Source organism: Theropithecus gelada, chromosome 16 (assembly GCF_003255815.1).
Source record: "Theropithecus gelada isolate Dixy chromosome 16, Tgel_1.0, whole genome shotgun sequence".
Lineage (NCBI taxonomy): Eukaryota > Metazoa > Chordata > Mammalia > Primates > Cercopithecidae > Theropithecus > Theropithecus gelada.
In genome coordinates this window covers 58265845-58288423 of record NC_037684.1, presented here as the reverse complement: position 1 = coordinate 58288423, position 22579 = coordinate 58265845, and the positions used below count along the sequence as shown (strand labels likewise).

General features: G+C 45.6%; 1 protein-coding gene across 3 annotated transcripts in view; it reads right to left on the bottom strand.

The window, feature by feature from the left end:
- RPA1 (replication protein A1) overlaps window positions 1-22579 on the bottom strand; it is a 66186-nt gene that overhangs the window by 18838 nt on the left and 24769 nt on the right. For all 3 annotated transcript variants that reach the window (XM_025362520.1, XM_025362519.1, XM_025362521.1), the window contains exons 6-12: window positions 9255-9347; window positions 5922-6054; window positions 4421-4523; window positions 2465-2533; window positions 2121-2313; window positions 1828-1967; window positions 832-980 (exon numbers count right to left, since the gene is read on the bottom strand). In XM_025362520.1, the coding sequence (XP_025218305.1) occupies window positions 832-980; window positions 1828-1967; window positions 2121-2313; window positions 2465-2533; window positions 4421-4523; window positions 5922-6054; window positions 9255-9347 (880 nt within the window). The remainder of the gene's footprint in view (window positions 1-831; window positions 981-1827; window positions 1968-2120; window positions 2314-2464; window positions 2534-4420; window positions 4524-5921; window positions 6055-9254; window positions 9348-22579) is intronic.

Sequence of the window (22579 nt, the reverse complement as noted above, 5' to 3'; positions counted from 1 at the left end):
GCCCACAGTGCTCGTGCGGACGGCTTAGTGACTGAACATTCCAGAAGATGGCTCAGGAAACTGGTCAGACACCAGTGCCATTGGTTCAAATGAGTCAAAACAAAGGAGGAGTATGTAAAATGAGCTCATTCTTTAGTTGCTTAAATCCTAAGACACAGCTGGAAACCGACGCACGTCCCCCGTGACTACAGCTACAGGAATTACTGAAGCTCGGGCTGGCGAAGGGTTTCCCCTGCCCGCATCAATCCTTGCATCCCGTGTTTCGGTTTGAAGCACTCTTTTGAGACAGAGTTTGAATGTCCTGAAAAGCTAGATACAGTGAGGAGATTTTAACAGGCTCTCCTCATCCCTTGAGTGCTTTGGGAATAGCAATCTAATCCTAACAAAAAGCCCATTGTTCTCACCACACTTGATCAGAGTCCAGTGAATACACACTAGAAGATGTGATTGGCACCAAAGACTTGACAGAGAAAGAAAGCGTGGGTTCCCCCCACACCACAGAGGCCCAGAGCTGAAGCCCTGGAAAGAAAGGCGCCCTCAGCACAGCTGCTGAAGCCTGGCCGTCCCCTCCTGTGGCAGGATCGAGGTCAGCAGGCAGCACTCACATTCTAATTGCCTCCTCCGACTCTAGGTTTGTCCTGGGATGACAGGTTTGTCAGTTTAAGGACTTTAAAGCCCTCCTCTCGGAAGGCATAACGCCTCCCAGAAACACAGGAGCTGCACCGCTCAGTAACGAGGCCTTCTGCCTGGCAGAGCTCACACACTGACTGTAACCAGCTTTTCTCAAAGCCCAGCCTCAAGTAACCCTTTGTTTAGCCCCACAAAACTTACCAACCACGGAGCTTATAGGCCTCCGGGATGTCAGGATTCGCAATGATAGTGCTTGAAGACAGCACGGAGAGGCTCCGTCCACCGAAATCAGAGACTCTGGCTCCTTTGATGGCCAACACAGGCTGTCTAGAACCATCAAATTTATCAGCCTGTAAAAGAAACACCAGACATAGACAAGTGTCACTAGCAGGAAGAACACAGACGGTTTTTATAGAAAACAAGGCAAACAGTCAATAGTAGAGTGAATGTAATCAGTGTACATGGAATCTGTACAAGACAGACCTCACACACGAGAATCTGCTCAGAGACACATCGAAACTATCACCGCTTTCCTCGAGTCGGGGGAAACAGCGTTTCCCCACGTAAAGCTTGAATCACAGCAAATCTCACAGAAGATAAAGGATTTCAAGTATTTGCCAGACAGCACAACCCTTCCCATCTACACGGTGAAAGCTCCCAACTCATAGGACAAAATCGCCCCCACGAGGAGCTTCTCCTGTGTGCGCTGACCGCCCCATCCTACAGGACAAGACCGCCTCCCCGGCCGGGCGCGGTGGCTCAAGCCTGTAATCCCAGCACTTTGGGAGGCCGAGGCGGGTGGATCACGAGGTCAGGAGATCGAGACTATCCTGGCTAACATGGTGAAACCCCGTCTCTACTAAAAATACAAAAAACTAGCCGGGCGTGGTGGCGGGCGCCTGTAGTCTCAGCTACTTGGGAGGCTGAGGCGGGAGAATGGCGTGAACCCGGGAGGCGGAGCTTGCAGTGAGCCGAGATCACGCCACTGCACTCCAGCCTGGGAGCACAGCGAGACTCTGTCTCAAAAAAAAAAAAAATAAATAAATAAAAACAAACAAACAAACAAACAAACAAAAAGACCGCCTCCCCTCCAGGAGCTCCTCCTGTGTGCGCTGACCGCCCCATCCTACAGGACAAGACCGCCTCCCCGCCAGGGGCTCCTCCTGTGTGCGCTGACCGCCCCATCCTAGCACTTACATCTTCCCCCCACAGCGTGGCAGTCACCACCTTCCCAGATGTGTCCATCAGGTAGATATTCCTCTTGGCAACCTCTCTGTTGTTAGACCTCACTGTGATTTTAGTGGCATCTTCGTAGCTCTTGCAGATCCCGATGATGTCTAAAACACAGGCGCGTGTGAGCAGGAGGCGGTCAAGGCTCCCACTCTGACGCCAGCAAAGGGTGAAGGGCAAGCACTGAAGTCCTGACATCGCCCCGTACGGTGCAAAGAAAGCGAGTCCTCCCTGCTCCTCCTTCCCATGCATGAGCTTACCTACGAGTGAGTCTTTCGACTTGCTCTCGAGGTCATCGATCCCCGTGAAATCAAACTGAACCGTAGGTAAATGACGGTCGTCTTCACAGGGCATGACGGAAGTCTCGTTATTGAAGGTCATCTCGTAGTCATTTTTAACAGCTGTGAACTGTTTGTTAGCAATCTTCAGAGTACCTTTCGAGAAATAATACACCTGCGCAGGAGGCCACGTCACAGAATTTGAGACTGCCATCACATTGGACAGAAACCCCTGGTCTGTCACCACACACCCCTCCCCTGGGCCAGAGTCTTCTCATCTGCCTCCACCCCGGGGCGTGTCAGTTCTAAAGTCAGCACAGCCATACCTTGTTCACTTCAATAAGGGGAAAGAACTTGTCCACTTGCTCGTTGAAAGCTGTAGCTCTGATTTCACCCTGCAGAAGCAAGTGGGCAGGTTAGGGCTGCGGGACTGAACACAGGCCACCCCAGCACCAAGTGACACTGGGATTGAACACAGGCCACCCCAGCACCAAGTGACACTGGGATTGAACACAGGCCACCCCAGCACCAAGTGACACTGGGACTGAGCACAGGCCACCCCAGCACCAAGTGACACTGGGATCGAACACAGGCCACCCCAGCACCAAGTGACACTGGGACGGAGCACAGGCCACCCCAGCACCAAGTGACACTGGGATCGAACACAGGGCACCCCAGCACCAAGTAACACTGGGACTGAGCACAGGCCACCCCAGCACCAAGTGACATTGGGATCGAACACAGGCCACCCCAGCACCAAGTGACATCTGAGAGCAGGGGCACACACACAAACGGGGCCCAGAGAGGACTACGGACATCCCAGGAACCCGCATTTTACAGTCACACATTCAAGTCACTGGCCCCGCTGAAGAATGAGAATTTCAACTAGCTGATCCCATAATCATGCTGCATTAGCCTCAACTGAGAAACACAACAGCACAAAAGGGCAATGACGAGTTTAATTTATTCTGACAATAAAAACCAAAAACAGCTGAATACTGAGGGACACGCCCGGAGCCCACGAGGAAGGTGCTGCACGGGGGTGATTCACCAGCTCCCTTCAGCTGCCCTCTCGGTGACAAACCACTTCACATTCGGGGCCGTTGCCAAAAATGTCAGAATAAGTCATGTTTTCAAGTTGCTTGTGATCTGATTTTCACTTTTGCTTTTCTGTCAGCCAGAATGCTACAGGTGGACAAGAAATTTTAGCCAACCCACCACACATTGGAGCAATAATTTGTTAAAAAAAAAAAAAAAATAGGTTCTAATATTGATTCTGCCATCACACAGTCAAACATTCTGGGTGTTAACTTCCAAAAAAAAAAAAAAAAAACCGACATCTACTTTTTTTCTCCCCCTTTGGGAGTTTGAACCGACAGGAAATCTGCAGCAGTTTGAAAAAAAGGCTGAAGTGCATTTTAGGAATTATTATTATTACTATTATTATTAATTATTATTTAGATGGAGTCTTGCTCTGCTCTGTCGCCCAGGCTAGAGTGCAGTGGTGCAATCTTGGCTGGCTGCAACCTCTGCCTCCTGGGTTCAAGCGATTCTCCTGCCTCAGCCTCCCAAGTAGCTGGGACTACAGGCATCTGCCACCACACCTGGCTAATTTTTGTATTTTTAGTATAAACGGGGTTTCACTATGTTAGCCAGGCTGGTCTCAAACTCCTGACCTCAAGTGATCTGCCCACCTTGGCCTCCCAAAGTGCTGGAATTACAGGCGTGAGCCACCGCGCCCAGCAATTTCAGGAATTATTAATAAAACTAATAGATGAACAGCTATCAAGACTGTCATGCTTCCATGGGATAGGAATTTTGTCTCATTGTCATGGTTTGGTTTAGTTTAAATAAAGCAAATAAAGAATGTGCACAGTCAGAGCCCATTTCCCACAAAACCATTTCTGTACCAAGGTCACAACTGTGTGCCTTCTGCGGTGGCCCAAAGCTGCACTGTGCTCACAAGCAGGCATCACCTCCCAGTGCTCTGACTGCACCTGCCAGCAAATCAGATGGTCTCCAGTCCCTCCTGCCCATGGGGCTACTTACACATTTAGAAAACTACGTTCTACTGCTACAAACACTGTATTTGAGATCAAAGATTTTATTTATGACCTTAACCCTCTACTCCAGACAGCATCAAAAGACAGAGGGAAAAGCACAATAACAATCATGCTTGTCTCTGGCCTACTATTATTTTTCACCTCGTAGGCCCGCAGAGCTGAGCTTTTTGTTTCTCAGAGAGTCTACTACTCTTGCTTCCCCACGTGACAAATACTCACACTTTCATCAACCAGTTCTAGAGAGAAAAGCTTCCCTTCCCCTCGGGAGTTGCTCCAGGTACGGATCTGACTTTTGTTGGTAACACGAGCACAAATAGTCCACCTACAAACCAAATCGATTATATTAGTGTTTGGAGTCTTCCTTAGAAAAGATCAAGTAAGAAATCATCTTCCTACAGCCTTTCTCGCCTTCAAACACATATTCCATTTTCCAACCTGTATTTTAATCCAGCTAATTAAAACCCCAAGATGACACATCGGTTTGACAGTTTACAGAATAAGCAAATAGTAAAACATGCAAGGTGATTTAATACTAACTCATTCTCCTGTCAAATAAGTAAATTTATAAACTCTCTCCCTTCTCCAAAAAGCATCACCAAGGCAACAATATCCCCTTAATGAAAGGTTCTAAGCTGGAAAATACAGTCACACCAGCAATTATATTTTGCCATGGTTTTCAATGATGGGAACTGATGTAACTGGTGTCAAACTTCTGTCTCACACTCCTGATGTCCCCTGAATAGAAATCCACGATGTCGGTGGACCACCAGGGAGAACACGCCGAAGCAGCATGACCTTGCAGAGAGGCACGGAAAAAGGAGGCACAGGGCACATTAGGTACCTTACTTATAATTTCACAGGGAAAAAGATCTTTCCTACATTACAGAGTATTGAAGAATAAACGTAAACATATCTGGAAGGACTCTGAAAAAGGAACTCTAATTTTTAACTATTCAAATTACTTTATTTTGTGTATTTGTTTTGTGAGACGGAATTTCACTCTGTCACTCAGGCAGGAGTGCAGTGGCGCGATCTCAGCTCACTGCAACCTCTGCCTCCCGCGTTCAAGCGATTCTCCTGCCTCAGCCTCCCGAGTAGCTGGGATTACAGGAGTCCGCCACCACACCTGGCTAATGTTTGTATTTTTAGTAGACACAGGGTTTCACCATGTCAGCCAGGCTGGTCTCGAACTCCCGACCTCAGGTGATCCGCCCACCTCAGCCTCCTAAAGTGCCGGGATGACAGGCATGAGCCACCGCGCCCAGCCTCAAATTAATTTTTAGTGGAAAAAGTCATATAAATGAAATATAGGCTCAGGGTATGTCAATGTGGTTAATACAAATTCTTCAGATTATCTAGCCAACTAAACCAAAGACGAAGTCACCTGTTTATAGGAGAAGAGTAAATGCCTTTTGAATTATCAGAAATATTTATTTTTACTTATAAGACTACCAACTGATTAAGCATTAAATATTTTTAATTTCAAATTCTTTCAAAATGAATGAAACCTCACAGGCTATGGCAGATTGCTATTGCTATATTTTCCAACAAGAGTTAAAGGTTGCCACAATCTGTACCCCTTTCCTCCTCAGAAAAAAAAAAGAGTAAACCCATTTTATTTGGTGGTGACCCTGAAGTTTGCGCATAAATAACTTAAGAGTCCATAACAGCTTCTAGGATTCTGTAAGCACACTCTGAACTTATTCTATCCATAACTCACTTGGACTGGTAAGGAGTGAGGCTGGCAATGGGCACCACTTTGGACTGTGTTCCCCCAGAAGTGTTTGACAGGCTGGGACCTCCAGCTTTTCCAAACGTCTTTGAAGCACCATAAGCCTTAGAAACAGTGGAACCTTAAAAAACAAATGCAAACAAAAAGGAGTATTATTATTCTACTTAGCTTTTTTATAGTAAGCTTTACAATAACTCTAAATGTTTGAGGTGCCACTAGTGAAATCTTATAACATGAGAGGCAAAGCTTTTCCTTTGTAGCATGCAAGAGATACGCAGATCAAATAGAGACTGAGGCTGGAGGCTAGAAAAGCAATCTAGAACGAAGGCTGCGCACACAGACGCTCACTGTTACGTTTGCTGACGTCAGCCCCGAGGTCAAGGTAATAATGGTAATGAATCCAGACACTGTTCTTTCTGAAGGCCGCCCTCTTACACACTTCTCTTGCCTCAATGGGCGAGATAACGGGTCAGAAAAAGGAAATCAACTTTCGTAACTGGCAAAACTGACGGCAAGGCACTAGTCACATAAGAAAAAAAGCAAGAGGAAAGACAGGACGTAAAGGACCTATCACAAATAGATTGCCTCCGAATCCCCAGACAACTCCCAGATCTCCACGCGTCTAGAAGACTAAATAGTCTAGAGTGAAGTCCGTAAGAATGAGTTGAGTCGGGTGCGAAGGGCAGGAATCAGTTCTGGTCAAGACACGTAAGTGGGTGACCACTAAGACCCTTCCGCCTCCTTAATCCAAACCTGAGCAGCTGCCCGGCACTGGGAAGCCACAGGGATCAGATGCGTTCTTTTAGACGCACCACGTGTCTGCAAAACTCAACCTCCAAATTCAGAAAATATAATTTAGTTCAGTGATTTCATACCCTCTATATCAAAACATTTTTTCAGAATAGAATTTGGCTAAAAGGATCAATACACCATCTATCCAGTATTTATTTACTGAGTTTCCACAGCACGTACCACACCCTTCTAGGCACTCGTAGTAATTAGTAAAAAATATACATAGGAGTGTTCCAGGGTTAAAATTTTCTGTTCTAACGGGGGAGTCAAGAGAGATCAATACACACACAACAGCAATTACCTCAAGACTGTGTACGGAAACGCATGTCCTTTGTAGAATACATGTGTATACCCATACGTAATTTATAATTTCATAAAACACACACAAGCATCCATTCATCCAATTTATTTCATGCTGGGTAGCTTCTCCTCCGTACATATCCAGTTCATTTTCTTTCACTACATAGTTTAGGGAACATTAACTGATTTTCATTTTTTTGAGACAAGGTCTTGCTCTGTCCCCCAGGCTGGAGTGCAATGGCATGATCTTAGCTCGCTGCAGCCTCAAATTCCTGAGCTCAAACAATCCTCCCACTTCAGCTTCTCGAGTGACTGGGACTATAGGCGTGCACCACCATGCCCGACTGATTCTTTTAAAAAAATTTTTATAGAGATAGGATCTTACTATGTTGTCCAGGCTGGTATCAAACTCCTGGGCTAAGCAATCCTCCCTGCTCTGGCCTCCCGAAGTGCTGGGATTACAGGTGTAAGCCACTGTGCCCGGCCCAGATTTTTTAAAATGTATTTTAATATAAGGCAAAGATAGACAACCAGAAAAATAATTCTGTGGAGGGAGAGAGAGGCATAATGTACTATTTGTATATCAGCCTAAGGAAATGATTATTTACCACGTTAAAGTCTATTTCACCACCCTCTTCAAAAGTGTGTGTGTGGGTGTGTGTGTATTTTTTTTTTTTGAGACAGAATCTCACTCTGTTGTCCAGGCTAGAGGGCACTGGTGTGAACTTGGCTCACTGCAACCTCCACCTCCTGGGTTCAAACGATTCTCATGCCTCAGCCTCCCGAGTAGCTGGGATTACAGGCACACACCACCGCGCCTGATTAATTTTTGTATTTTCAGTAGAGATGGGGTTTCACCATGTTGGCCAGGCTGGTCTCGAACTCCTGCAGGTGATCCGCCCACCTCGGCCTCCCAGAGTGCTGGGATTGTAAGCGTAAGCCACCACGCCTGGCCAACAGCATATTATTTGAGAGTTGTGTATAAATAGATCCACTTATAAAAGGAGAGAGAGAGAGAGAGAGCTCGTAAAAGCGGGAGAGAAAGCGAGAGAGAGAGAGAGCTCGTAAAAGCGAGAGAGAGAGCGAGCGAGAGAGAGACAGCTCGTAAGAGAGAGAGAGGTAGACAGACATTGCGAGGCAGATTAAAAACAACGAAGAGGAATGGGGGGAAACGTCCTGAAAGTTTCACAGAAACATTAGTGACGTCTTAACCTTGCTTTTCTTAGAATCTTAGCACTGAAAAATAGAAACTAATAGTTGAGGGGAGGAGAGGAGGTGTATGTGAAGCCGTGACAGAAAAAAGGACCTCTAAAAATAAAACTAACCACATTCTACAAATCCAAATTTTCGACAGTGACTTCCCAGATCAAGAGGTTCCTAAAGTAAAGGCCAGAAAGTAAACAAAATGATTTCATTAGGTCCTCTCAGGACCTGCTGCAGAGAAAAGTAAATGAAGAAACCATTTCTCATCCATGAAATTGAGAAGGAGAACCTATGACCAATGTAAGTAATACTGTCTTCAAGCAAACGATAAACACCCACGAGGCCCAAAATGGGAAACTTGGAGACGGACAAGCCAAATTTACTAAGTGGGTCCTGAATAGTTAAGAGGCAAGAACTTGAAAGGAATGCAAATTCGCAGAAAGTCAGAGGGTGTAAAACCTGAAAAGGTGGGAAACTAAGAAACTACGTGGTAAACTATGAACAGAGAAGAATGTATCAATTTGATTTTTTTTTTTTTTTTTAAAAGTCTGGCTATTAAGTATCCTTAAAAGACTATCTTTGGCTGGACACTCTGGCTCACACCTATAATCCCAGCACTTTGGGAGGCCAAGGACGGAGGATTACTTGAGGCCAGGAGTTTGAGACCAGCCAGGGCAACATAGTAAGACATCATTTCTACAAAAAAATTAGCCAGGCACGGCGGCATGTGCCCACAGTACCAGCTACTTGGGAGGTTAAGGCTGCAATGAGCTGTGATGGTACCACTGCACTCCAGCCTGGGTGACAGAGCAAGATCCTACCTCAAAAAAAAAAAAAAAAAAAGACAATCTTTAATCATTTTTTCAATCACATACTCTAAAATATGAATCAGAATTATCCTTTGCAAGACACAACCCTGTAATGAATGGCATCTGGAAAACTCCCTTTAGTCCCAGATTAAATTTCAAAACATGATTCCCAAGTCTGACGCCCACGGTCAGCGCGTGCCCTCGAGAGGCGTCTTACCCGCTCCCGAGCTTCCATGCTGTTGCTGGGGCTTGCTGCTTGCCGCTGGGCTGCCTGCTGACGCTGGAGGAGCTGCTTGTGGCTGCCCATGTCCTGAAGACCAAAAGGGAAAGCTCATTTTAGTGCAAAGGATTTGGGTTAAGAGATTTAAACTGGGGTGGAAGAAATGCTCTGGGAAAGTGTAAATTTTTTTATTTTGTCAGACTCCCATGGGTTAGAATTCATGCGGAGGCATTCAACTGCACGCAGTGCATCTGCTAGGGGTTCACTTTGTGTTTTCATTACACAAAAGGTTGGCTCCATCTACCTTTCACCTGCTTAGAATTGATAGCCTTCAGTTTTAATGAGGTTCTCCCCTAAAGCCTTGCCCATTTCTCCTGCAACAACCTGCAGTAAAGTCACTGGGTTGAATCTGGGACATTACCACTATTTCCATAGCAACAAATCGATGTCATCAACAGAACCGTGTGTTCACCGCAGGATCAATCAGAAGAAAAAGCTGGGTGGTAAGAAAAACCTAAAAGCAGTTCAATTGTCTCTGAAGTGCTCCTGCTTCAAAGGAAAAGGAGACATTCGGAAAGGATTCTACCCTCTCCCTCCCAAACAAAGCAACCTTATTTTGCAACTGACAGTTGGTGGAAAACGCAAGTTGAAAGAGGCTCAGGTACCGTGAAGTGCTGGTGAACTGTCACAGCAGGGAGAGATGACAATGGGGTTCAGAAGCAGGTGTGTCAAGGAAACAGGCAGATTAAAAGGAAAGGGGGGAAATGAGCGTGTCTGAAGCAGAAAATAAGAAATGCCACCGTAAGAGTATGTATTTACCCACCACTCCTTACACAAGTGTTGATGGAGCTGAAGAATGTGAAAACTGTAAAATACACCTCATTTTGTGAAATAACAGATTTATGGAATTTGACTTTGCCTTAGCGATTGGCTCTAAAAGGCAGAAGTCAGCCTCATCTGGGCAGCTCACCAAGGGTACCTGCAGCACACAAAGGCAACTCAAAAAAATGTCCTAGAGTGCCCTAAGAACAAAAATGGTACCCACGGCTGGGAGGGCTTCCCACCTGCCACCCTGTCTCTGCCTTCTCCAACTGATGAGTTTGCGTTCCTGCTGCGTTTTCCAAGGTCCTAACTCAAATGGGCACGTTACGCACTGATTTAATTTACTTCTGCCAATATTACTCTTAACTGGCACGACTAAATGAGAGGTGGTGGTGCCATTAGAGTAAAATAAATTTAGCATAAAATTAAAAAGGTTAAATGGAACCGTTTAGTTCTTCCTATGGAGAGAAGAATTGAGAGACCTTATTTACATAGAAAAAGGGCCAGATTATTGACAGTGAAATTTTTGTGTTTACATTTTGGCTTTTCCATTATCTCTGAATTTACAAAGTGTCACATAAAATTGCAAAGGAAAACTGCTCTTCTCTGACGAGGCATCTCGTGAAGGAACAGTCTAAAATTCTGTAGTGAACCTTTTTTAAAATCAGTAGAAAAAGACGAGTTGCTCAGGAAATAGTACTGGGGCTAAGTGGTTGGAAAGAAATATAACAAAAGCTGTATCTTTACCTGCTTCATGAATTATATTCAAGAGAATAAAGATGTAAACATTCAAAAATAGAAGAGTACCATAAAAATACATAAGCCCCTGCTACACTCCCTCCCACTTCCTCCCTCCAAAATCTCTAAACTAGATAATTCCCTCCTCAGATCATGTCTGCTTGTTTAAGAACCTTGTTGAAAAGGACGTGGTCATCCAATCTTGCTGATCACATAGATTCAATTTCTATAAAAACGTAGCTAAATCAGGCCGGGCGCGGTGGCTCACGCCTGTAATCCCAGCACTCTGGGAGGCCAGGGCGGGCGGATCACGAGGTCAGGAGATCGAGACCCTCCTGGCTAACATGGTGAAACCCCATCTCTACTAAAAATACAAAAAAATTAGCTGGGCGCCGTGGCAGGCGCCTGTAGTCCCAGCTACTCAGGAGGCTGAGGCAGGAGAATGGCGTGAACCCGGGAGGCGGAGCTTGCAGTGAGCAGTGACCACGGCACTCCAGCCTGGGCGACAGAGCGAGACTACGTCTCAAAAAAAAAATGTAGCTAAATCGTAAGAGGGATCTACCATAGACAAATTCCCAGGGACAGAAAGTAGAAGAAGGGTTACCAGAGACTGGCGGGAGTGGGGAATGGAGAGCTCGTGTTTAATGGGCACGAGAGTTTCGGTTTGGGATGACGAAAACGTTTCGAAGATGGATGGTTTTGATGGCTGTACAACAACAGTGTTGATGGACTTAATGTCACTGAACTGTATGCTTAAAAACGGTCAAATGTAAATTTCATGTTAGGTATATTTTACCACAACTTTTAAAACTGTGACTTACCTTAGTTTACCTATTCTAAGATCCACATTTTTTTCATGTAAATCAATGTCTTACCATCACCTCCTTTTAGTAGTACATAATATAACAGTACAGTCTTGTGATCACTGGATTCTGAGATTCAATGAAGCACAGCATATTTAACCAGTCTCCAATCAAGCCCTATAATATGTATGAGTAATAACTACCCTTTTTTGAGTGCTTACCCTGCTTCAGGTACTGCATTCAGGAGAAGGCAGGTACATGCATTCCTACAGTGCCTGCCAGCCCTATGATGTAGACACTATTATCATACCCTCTAACAGATGAGAACGCTGGGTTAGAGGAACCATGTAACTTGCTCAAATCGCACAGCTGGGAAGCAGGACATCATCCTGAACTGAGCCTTTTATGACTAGATCCATGTACTTCATCATCATCTTGGTAATTGTGAACTGTGAACAACCAATTCTGGCAGCCGCAACTCTAGTTATGAGATCTGGTAATTAGGAAAAGCTACTAATCCACTTACTAGAGCCAATCCTTAACTCCTGCTCTGGACCAGATGTGCAAATCTGGCACAAGAGACAAGAGACGGCCCAGAGCCAAATGGACGGCAAGAAATCAGCGCATTCTACACAGCAACAGCTACCTTCCAGGGAATGCCCGGCAGCACAGCAGCGGGCCACGAGACCGAGAAAATTCAGTCTACAGCTAAGTAAAAATCCTTCCAAAAATTAAATTATGCCCCAAAGCAGTAATGCAGAGACTTAACTTCTGATACATCTTCTGCTTTGTGTCACCTGCAAATCAAACCATTCCAATAACACAGGTCAACATTATGGTAAGTCTCGCTCTTATTCCCCAGGCTGGAGTGCAATGGTGCGATCTCAGCTCGCTGCAACCTCTGCCTCCCAGGTTCAAGTGATTCTCCTGCCTCAGCCTCTCGAGCAGCTGGGATTACAGGCGCCCGCCACCACGCCCGGCTAATTTTTGTATTTTTAGTAGAGACAGGGTTTCACCATGTTGGCCAGGCTGGTCTCGAACTCCTGACCTCAGGTGATCCACCCGCCTCGGCCTCCCAAAGTGCTGGGATTACAGGAGTGAGCCACCGTGCCCGGCCAAGACAATTTCAATGCACATTTTGGAATTCCTGCCTATTTGTGGGCTGGACTTAAGTAACTGTACTAGTCACCTCACATGGCACAAGTTCTGGATTAGGTGCTGGGAGAATACAAAATTAACTTCAGTTCTCTACCCGCTAGTACAGACTATGCTTCCTTTCCCAACAGAGGAGAAAGCACTGCTGTGAAATGCCCTGTGAGGTAGAAGTCAGTACAAGAAAGCTATTTCCGCACTGGCTCACTGATCTGGTTACGATGAGATTCGAGAGTACGTAATCCTGAACAGCAATCTTCTCATCCCTCTGAGCTTTAACAGACACTGGAGAGAGGAAATAAAGGAATATTTTCCCATAGCCCTGTGTTTCTTTTCTTTTTCTTCCCCCCGCCCCCGCCCCCTTGAGACAGGTATTGCTGTGATGCCCAGGTTGGAGTGCAGTGGCATGATCATGGCTTACTACAGGCCTTGACCTCCTGGCCTCAAGCAATCCCCCCACTCAGCCTCCCCAGTAGATGGAACTACAGTTACACAAGATCACGCCTGGCTTATTTTTTGTATTTTTTTGTAGAGACTACTTTTGTGTCTGCAGCTACCCAGGCTGATCTTGAGCTCCTGGGCTCAGCTGATCCTCCCGCCTCGACCTCCCACAGTGCTGGGATTACAGGTGTCAGCCACGGCACCCGGCCCACAGCCCTATATTTCTGACTAAGCAATAAGTATCCTTCAATCCTTCCATCATCTCTATCTTCTTTTTTTTTTTTTTTGAGACAGGGTCTCCATCTGTCACCCAGGCCGGAATACACTGGTGTGACTACAGAGCACTGCAGCCTTGACCTCCTGGGCTCAAGGGATCCTCCCACCTCGGCTTCCTGAGGAGCCAGGACTAGAGGAGTGTGCTAATACGCCTGCCTAATTTTTTGTTGTTTTTTTGTGGAGACAGGGTCTCACTATGTTGCCCAGGCCAGTCTTGAACTCCTGGCCTCCAGCGATCCTCCTGCCTCGGCCTCCCCAAGTGTAGGTATTGAAGGTATGAGCCACTGGCCACTGATCCCAGCCCATCTTCACTGGGCTTTTGCCCCCAAAACAAAAAATGTCCAAAGCAATCATTCAATTAAATAGAGCACACACACAAAAAAAACACTAGAAACCTGGCCAGAGGTGATAAAGCTGGGCACAGTCACCTCTCTCTTGTCCTGACTGCATCCAAAGGTTTCAGAAAAATGCTAAGCATCGCTTTGTCTTAGCTCACCTTCCTAAAAGCTGAGAATGTGATAATCAATTCGCTCATTTTAACGAAACATTACTACTGCAAAACAAAACTGATGTGTCGATTTAATAATTTAGAACTTTACTTACTCGATTCCCTCTCCAATTTAAAGGATCAAATTACAATTTGTGTAAATAAAAATTAATATCTAGCAGGTTCTATTTCTGGAAAGAGCATAGTGATGGCCTAGCCCCACATCTTCCCACTTCTAAAAACCAATACAGAGCCATAGGAACGAATACTGGCTGCGTACACATATGTGCGTACACATACATGCACGCGCACACAGACGTAGGCACATCCCTCATTACAAACGACATCTTCCGTGAAACCAGGGAACAGAGAAAACCCGCACATTCCAAGTTGTGTGAAAATGAAGCCCAAAACACTATAAATCAAGAATCCACAACAGTATAAGACAGAAGCAGCATGAATAATTTCAGTGTAAAAACTAAAACTGTGGCTAGGTGTGGTGGCTCACGCCTGTAATTCCAGCACTTTGGGAGGCAGAGGTGGGCAGATCACTTGAAGTCAGGAGTTCGAGACCAGCCTGGCCACCAGGGTGAAACCCCATCTCTACTAAAAATATAAAAAAATTAGCCAGGCATGGTGGCAGGTGCCTGTGATCCCAGCTACTAGGGAAGCTGAGACAGGAGAACTGCTTGAACCCAAAAGGCAGAGCTGAGATCGCGCCATTGCACTCCACCCTGGGTGACAGAGAGACTCTGTCTCAAAAAAAAAGAAAAAGATCTCTAAGCATATACAAGTATATGGAAATACCCCTAGGCCAAAAAAAAACCTTTTTTTTTTTTTTTTTGAGATGGAGTCTCACTCTGTCACCCAGGCTGGAGCACAGCGGCACGACCCTGGCTCACTGCAGCCTCTGCCTCCCAGGCTCAAGTGATCCTCTCACCTCAGTCTCCCGGGTGGCTGGGACTGCAGGTGTGTACCGCCACACCTGGCTAATTTTTTGTATTTTTGGTAGAGACAGGGTTTCACCATGTTGCCCAGGCTGGTCGTGAACTGAGCTCAAGCAATCTGCCCAGCCTGGCCTACCAAAGTGTTGGGATTACAGGCGGGGGCCACTGCACTTGGCCAGAAAATTTTTAAAAAACAGGATATGGCTGGGTGCAGTGCTCACACCTGTAATCCTAGCACTTTGGGATTGAAGTGGGAGAATCGCTTGAGCCTAGGAGTTTGAGACCAGCCTGAAGAGCATAGTGAGGTCTCACCTCTATTAAAATAATGACAAATAAATAAAAGCAGGATAAAAAGACAAGATAGTGTACACGGAATGCTGCCTTTTGTGGAGGCAAAGTGGAGTACAGAACGAGAATATATATTTGTATTTGGTTACATTCTCATGAAGAAACGCCTGAAGGATAAAAAGAAACCACGAAAACTCTACCTCTAGAGGGCAGCAGTGGGCGGGGGGCGGCAAGGGTAGGAGTAAGACTCCTCCGAACACACAATTCGGTAGCTGTGACTTGAAGTCATGTAAGTACATTATCTTTTTGAAATCATTTAACCATATTACCTATTCAAGATTAAGGTTTATTAAAGAAAACAGATGTCTGATTATCTCAATTATATTTTACATTTCTTTATTTATGCAAGTTTTAATGGACAAATATACAAATGTGAAATAGAGATAATTTCAATTATGTATATAACATTACTGCAATAGACTCACTCACACGATCTATGTACTTAAATACACTTTTCAAGTAGGCAAAAACTTTGGTATGAAGGTTAATCTTTGAAGGTCTGGGCACAACGGAAACTCTTCTCACTGGGAAATGATAAATGTCCATTCTCATTTCTTATAGCATCCCCACTGTGTGACCTTGGGTAAGTTACTTCACACTGCTTCATTCATGCTTTTATTTAATAATTAAAAACTGATCAACTGATCTCTAAAATAGTTTCCTCTATCTCAACATTCTGTGATTGTGCTGAATTCACAGCTAAGGTCCAGACCTGAGACTCTCCAACTTTCCTTTCTTTTCCATTATTTCACTTGGGCAAAAGCCAGGACTCACTTCCAGGTAGGAAAACGAAGACAGGATGCAGTTTGTCTCCGGCNAAGCCAGGACTCACTTCCAGGTAGGAAAACGAAGACAGGATGCAGTTTGTCTCCGGCATAAGAGTTACTGGGTTCAATTCAATTCCACTTATCCTTAAGCGAAAACCCTACTACTGTAAAAGTTAGTTACGGACAAATTGAAGAACCATGTTGCTAACGTTATTTTTATTTATTTATCTTTGAGACGCAGTTTCACTCCTGTTGCCCAGGCTGGAGTACAATGGTGCAATCTCAGGTCACTGCAACCTCCGAGTCCCAGGTTCAAGCGATTCTCCTGCCTCAGCCTCCCAAGCAGCTGGGACTATAGGCGCACGCCACCTCGCCCAGCTAATTTTTTGTATTTTTATTAGAGATGAGGTTTCACCATGTTGGCCAGGCTAGTCTCAAACTCCTGATCTCAGGTGATTTGCCCGCCTCAGCCTCCCAAAGTGCTGGGATTACAGGCACCTGCCATCATGCCCGGCTAACTTTGTATTTCAGTAGACAGGGGGTTTCTCCATGTTGGTCAGGCTGGTCTTGAACTCCCAACCTCAGGTGATTTGCCCGCCTCAGCCTCCCAAAGTGCTGGGATTACAGGCATGGGCCACTGTGCCCCGCATATGTTGGTAAGGTTAAATCAAGACAGTGAATTCGTGTGCTTCAGTGGGAAGCAGCTAAGCACCTCTGTCTATTGGGAGCAGAGAGAGACAGTTTAGTTTTTTTTTTTTGAGACGGAGTCTCGCTCTGTCGCCCAGGCTGGAGTGCGGTGGCCGGATCTCAGTTCACTGCAAGCTCCGCCTCCCGGGTTCCCGCCATTCTCCGGCCTCAGCCTCCCGAGTAGCTGGGACTACAGGCGCCCGCCACCTCGCCCGGCTAGTTTTTTGTATTTTTTAGTAGAGACGGGGTTTCACCGTGTTCGCCAGGATGGTCTCGATCTCCTGACCTCGTGATCCGCCCGTCTCGGCCTCCCAAAGTGCTAGGATTACAGGCTTGAGCCACCGCGCCCGGCCCGAGACAGTTTAGTTTTTAAGAAATGGCTGCTTCTCTGAGTTCAAACACAGCCTCCTACGAGAAATCACTTGGGAAAGAGGAGATAAAGACACTGGAAGATTTCAGACAAGCCACACGACCATCTTCCAGCTTCCTGATGCTGATCGGCTTAAAGTCAATTTTATATTTTCAGCGTCACAGTTATAGTTAGTTAATATATGTATTTAATGAGTGATATGTTATTAAAATTATTTGATACACTCTGAACATGTCTTTTCTATAAATTATATCACAAATGTTTTTCCAAATATTCATGACTGACCATCATCTCTTAGTGACCTCAGATTTAGTTCAAAAATTGGCTGATTAGTAAAACAATAAAATGATGTTGTTCTGCTTACCAAAAACATCTATCTGAAAACATAACAACCATTTGAAAGTTGCCTTCTACAGATATGTTTTGAAAACTTTAAATTTTTAACAAAGCAAGATATGTTTCATAGAAAAACTTAAATCTGACCGGCCATTTAAATTTTGATGTTGGCCCCATGCAGGGGCTCATGTTGGTAATCCCAGCACACTGGGAGACAGGCGGGCAGATTACCCGAGCTCAGGAGCTCAAGATCAGCCTGGGCAACATGACAAAACTCTGTCTTTACAAAAAATATCAAAATTAGTTGGGGCTGGGCGTGGTGGCTCACATGAGGTCAGGAGTTCGAGACCAGCCTGGCCAACACGGTGAAACGCCGTCTCTACTAAAAATACAAAAAATTAGCCAGGTATGGTGGCAGGCACCTGTAACCCTACCTACTCAGGAGGCTGAGGTGGGAGAATTGCTTGAAGTCAGGAGGTGGAGGCTGCAACAAGCCAAGATCATGCCATCACACTCCAGTTTAGGTGACAGGGTGAGACTCCGTCTCAAAAAAATAAATAAATAAAAATAAAATTAAATTAAATTAGTTGGGTGTGGTGGTTCACGCTCCCAGCTACTGGGAAAGCTGAGGTGGGAAGATTGCTTGAGCCTGGGAGGTCGAGGCTACAGTGAGCTGTGTTTGAGCCACTGCACTCCAGCCTGGATGACGAAGCAAGACCCTGTCTCCAAATAAGTAAATATATAAATTTTGACTGGGCACGGTGGCTCATGCCTGTAACCCTAGCACTTTGGGAGGCCAAGGCGGGTAGATCACCTGAGGTCAGGAGTTCGAGACTAGCCTGGCTAACATGGTGAAATCTCATCTCTACTAAAAATACAAAAATTAGCCGGGCATGGTGGCGGGCACTTGTAATCCCAGCTACTTGGGAGCCTGAGGCAGGAAAATCACTTGAACCTGGGAGGTAGAGGTTGCAGTGAGCCTAGATCATGCCACTGCACTCCAGCCTGGGCAACAAAGCGAGACTCTGTCTCAAATAAATAAATAAATTAATTAATTAATTAATTTTGATCTAATCTGATATTAACGTCTACTTCTTCCATGTGGCCAGCGGGATAGGGGAAGTATAAGAGAGCTACATGCTAAGCTGGGCACAGTGGCTCACATCTGTAATCCTGGCACTTTGGGAGGCTGAAGTGGGCGGATTGCTTGAGCCCAGGAGTTTGAGACCAGCCTGGGCAACACAGTGAGACTCCATCGCTACAAACAAACAAACAAACAAAAATTAGCAGGGAGCGGTGGTGCACACCTGTAATCCCAGCTACTGAGGAGGCTGAGGCAAGGAGGATTGCTTGAGTCCAGGAGGCGGAGGTTGCAGTGAGCTCAGATCACACCACTGGACTCCAGCCTGGGTGACAGAGCGAGACTTAAAAAAGAAAAAAAGAGCTGGGGGTGGGGGGAGGGAGGGAGGGCAGGGGAGAGAGAGAGAGAAATAGAGAGAGAGAAAGAGCGAGAGCGCGCCACATTCTAATCTCCTGTAGTGTGAAGTTAATAAACAAATGTTTCAACTGAAAGAATTAACAAACAGCAGCACAAACGTGTTACTTAGAAATATGGAGACAAAGAGAGATGAAACAGCTATAGATCTGAAACAGACTGTCTCCAGACAGGAGTCAGAGGCCAAAGAAAAGTGAGCCAGGAGAATGCTGTTTTGTTTTTAAGGACACACCTTGCAAAAATACGCAACTTTTAAAACTATGTACGGGACATGATGGAGCAACAGAGACCAGGTTTACCCTAACACCTAAAATAACCCCCGCCCCCCACCAAAAAGGGAGAAAATATCTGAAACACACGGTTTTCAAGACACGAGACACTAAGCAATGAAGGGCAGCGACTGCTGTGCACAGGAAGGAGAGTGAGTGAGTCTGCACGAGCTCAGTGCCTCGAGGGCTTAGAGGGCCAAGAGTCTGGGGAGATCACCGTCTAGCTGGCCGGACAGAGGAGCAGAGAAGAGAGGGCTGTACACAGAGAACTCCAGAGATGGGTGGCAGGTCTCCTGGGTAGTCAGCAGAGTACTGGTTGGCCTGTGTGTGTGTGGATACTATCTGAGGCCAGGGTGAGAATCATCTGAGAAGGCCAGAGGGAGCCATGCCTGTGTTTATAGCAAGCTTGAAATCGTACCTGTTTCTACCAGTCAGACGGGAAAAATTCATATTCATGGGGCACGAAGTAGAACAGCCTGTCAGGTCCTGATTCAGTATTGGGAATGACTGCACCTAGACTAAAGGCAGCTCTCTGATCCCGCCTAATAAATCTTAAAAGCAACACACCAAAAGATCAAACTGTCTCCAAGTTAACTGTATCCCTGAAAAAAGCTCAAGAATAATTACAGGATTACAAAAGTTTCCAGCACCCAACAAGGTCCGAATCCCAACATCATTCATCCGAGGCATTCGGTCCGAGGGCCAGGCATGAAAAGAAGCCGGAAAATATGATCCATGATGGGAGAGGCCGGGATCAACTGATGGAAACAAATCCGGACCTTACACAGACATCAGAATCCACAGACAAGGACCTTAAAACAAATATCGTCTTTGTGCGCTGTATGTCCCCAAAATTAAGCAGAGACGTCGAAGAGATTTTAAAAGACCCAAAAATCAAGCTTCTAGGGATGAAAATTATACTATTTGAGAAGAAAAATACGCTCAATGGGATTAACAGCAGATTAGGCATTGTCTCAGAAACGATTAGTGAATTTGAATGGCTAGCACCAGAAAGTATACACAATGGCCAGGCAAGGTAGCTTAGGCATGTAATTCAGCCTTTCGAGAGGCTATGGCGGGAAGACTGAGGCCTGCAGTTTGAGACCAGCCTGGGCAACAAAGTTAGACCCCGTCCCTACAAATAAAAATAAAAGTAATGAGCTGGGCATGGTGGCACTGTAGTCCCAGTCCAGGCAGGCCCAGTACTCCACCCCCCAGACTACCAATGTAGCCTGCAGTCCAGTTACTTGGGAGGCTGAGGAAGGAGGATTGCTGGAAGTCAGGAATTCAAGACCAGTCCTGCAACATGGCAGGACTCCATGTCCACAAAAAATAAAATTAGGCCGGGCGCGGTGGCTCACGCCTGTAATCCCAGCACTTTGGGAGACTCAGGTGGGTGGATCATGAGGTCAAGAGATAGAGATCATCCTGGCCAACATGGTGAAACCCCATCTCTACTAAAAATACAAAAATCAGCTGGGCGTGGCGGTGCATGCCTGTAGCCCCAGCTACTCAGGAGGCTGAGACAGGAGAATCACTTGAACCTGGGAGGCAGAGGTTGCAGTGAGCTGAGATCGTGCCACTGCATTCCAGCCTGGCAACAGAGTGAGACTTTGTCTCAAAAATAAATAAACAAAAACCAAAATTAAATAAAATTAGCTGGGCGTGTTGGCACACGCCTGTAGTCCCAGCTACTCAGGAGGCGGAGGTGGGAGGATTGCTTGAGCCCAGGGCGTTGAGGCTGCACTGGGCTGTGAATGTACCACTGTATTCCAGCCTGGGCAACAGAGCAAGGTGTTGTCTCTACGAGAGAAAAAAAAAACAAAAAAGAACGCCAAAGTGGCTATGCTAATATCAAAGCAGACTTCGAAGCACAGAACTTCACCAGGATAAAGTCATTTCATAATGATAAGAGTCAATTCTTCAAGTGGACACAAGAATTCTAAATTATATAGATATTTAATAATAGAGCTTTGAAATACATGAAGCAAAAACTAATAGAACTGCAAGGAGAGATAGAGAAACTTACAATTATTACAGTTAGAGATTTCAATGTCCCTCTCAGTAACTGACAGAACAAGTAAACAGAAAAACAGTAAGGATATAGAAAAACTGAATAACACAATTTACAATTCAACTTAATTGACATTTATAAGACTGCCCAACAACAGAATACATCTCCTTTTCAAGTACACACAGAATTTACCAAAAGAGACCATAATCTGGACATAAAATAAGACTCAAGGCTGGGCACGGTGAGTCACACCTGTAATCCCAGCACCTTGGGAGACTGAGGTGGGTAGATCACCTGAGGTCAGAAGTTCGAGACCAGCCTGGCCAATATGGCGAAACCCTGTCTTTACTAAAAATACAATAATTAATTGGCATGGTGGTGGGCACCTGTAGTCCTAGCTACTTGGGAGGCTGAGGCAGGAGAATCGCTTGAACCTGGGAGGTGGAGATTGCAGTGAGTCAAGATCATGCCACCGCACTCCAGCCTGGGTGAAAGAGTGAGTCACCATCTCAAAAATAAATAAATAAATAAAAATAAAACAAAATAAGACTCAATACATTTAACAGGATTCAGGTCACACAAAGTATGCTGTTTGATCACACTGGAATTAAATTAGATATCAAAAACAAGAAGATCTCTAGAAAATACCCACATTTGGCAGGCCCGGTGGCTCATGCCTATAATTCCAGCACTTTGGGAGGCTGAGGCAGGCAGATCACTTGAGGGTAGGAGTTTGAGACCAGCCTGGCCAACATGGCAAAACTCTTGTCTCTACTAAAAATATAAAAAATTAGCCAGGCGTGGTGACGCACACCAGTAGTCCCAGCTACTCAGTAGGCTGATGTGAGACGATCGCTTGAACCTGGGAGGCGGAGGTTTTGGTGAGTCGAGATTGCACCACTGCACTCCAGGCACTCCAGCCTGGGTTGACAGCAAGACTCTGTCTCAAAAAAAAAAAAAAAAAAAAAAAAAAAAAAAGAGAAAAAGAGAAAATCCCCACATTTAAAAACTAAACACCCTTCTAAATAACAGAATGTCAAAGACGAAACTGAAAGGGAAATAAGAAAGTATTATGAATTGAATATGAAAGAGAATATAACATATCCAAATTTGCAGGATGCTATTAAGGCAGTAGCTAAGGGCAAATTTATAAAGCTACATGCCTATGTTAGAAAAAAAGATCTCGGCCGGGCGCGGTGGCTCAAGCCTGTAATCCCAGCACTTTGGGAGGCCGAGACGGGTGGATCACGAGGTCAGGAGATCGAGACCATCCTGGCTAACACAGTGAAACCCCGTCTCTACTAAAAATACAAAAACTTAGCCGGGCGAGGTGGCGGGCGCCTGTAGTCCCAGCTACTCGGGAGGCTGAG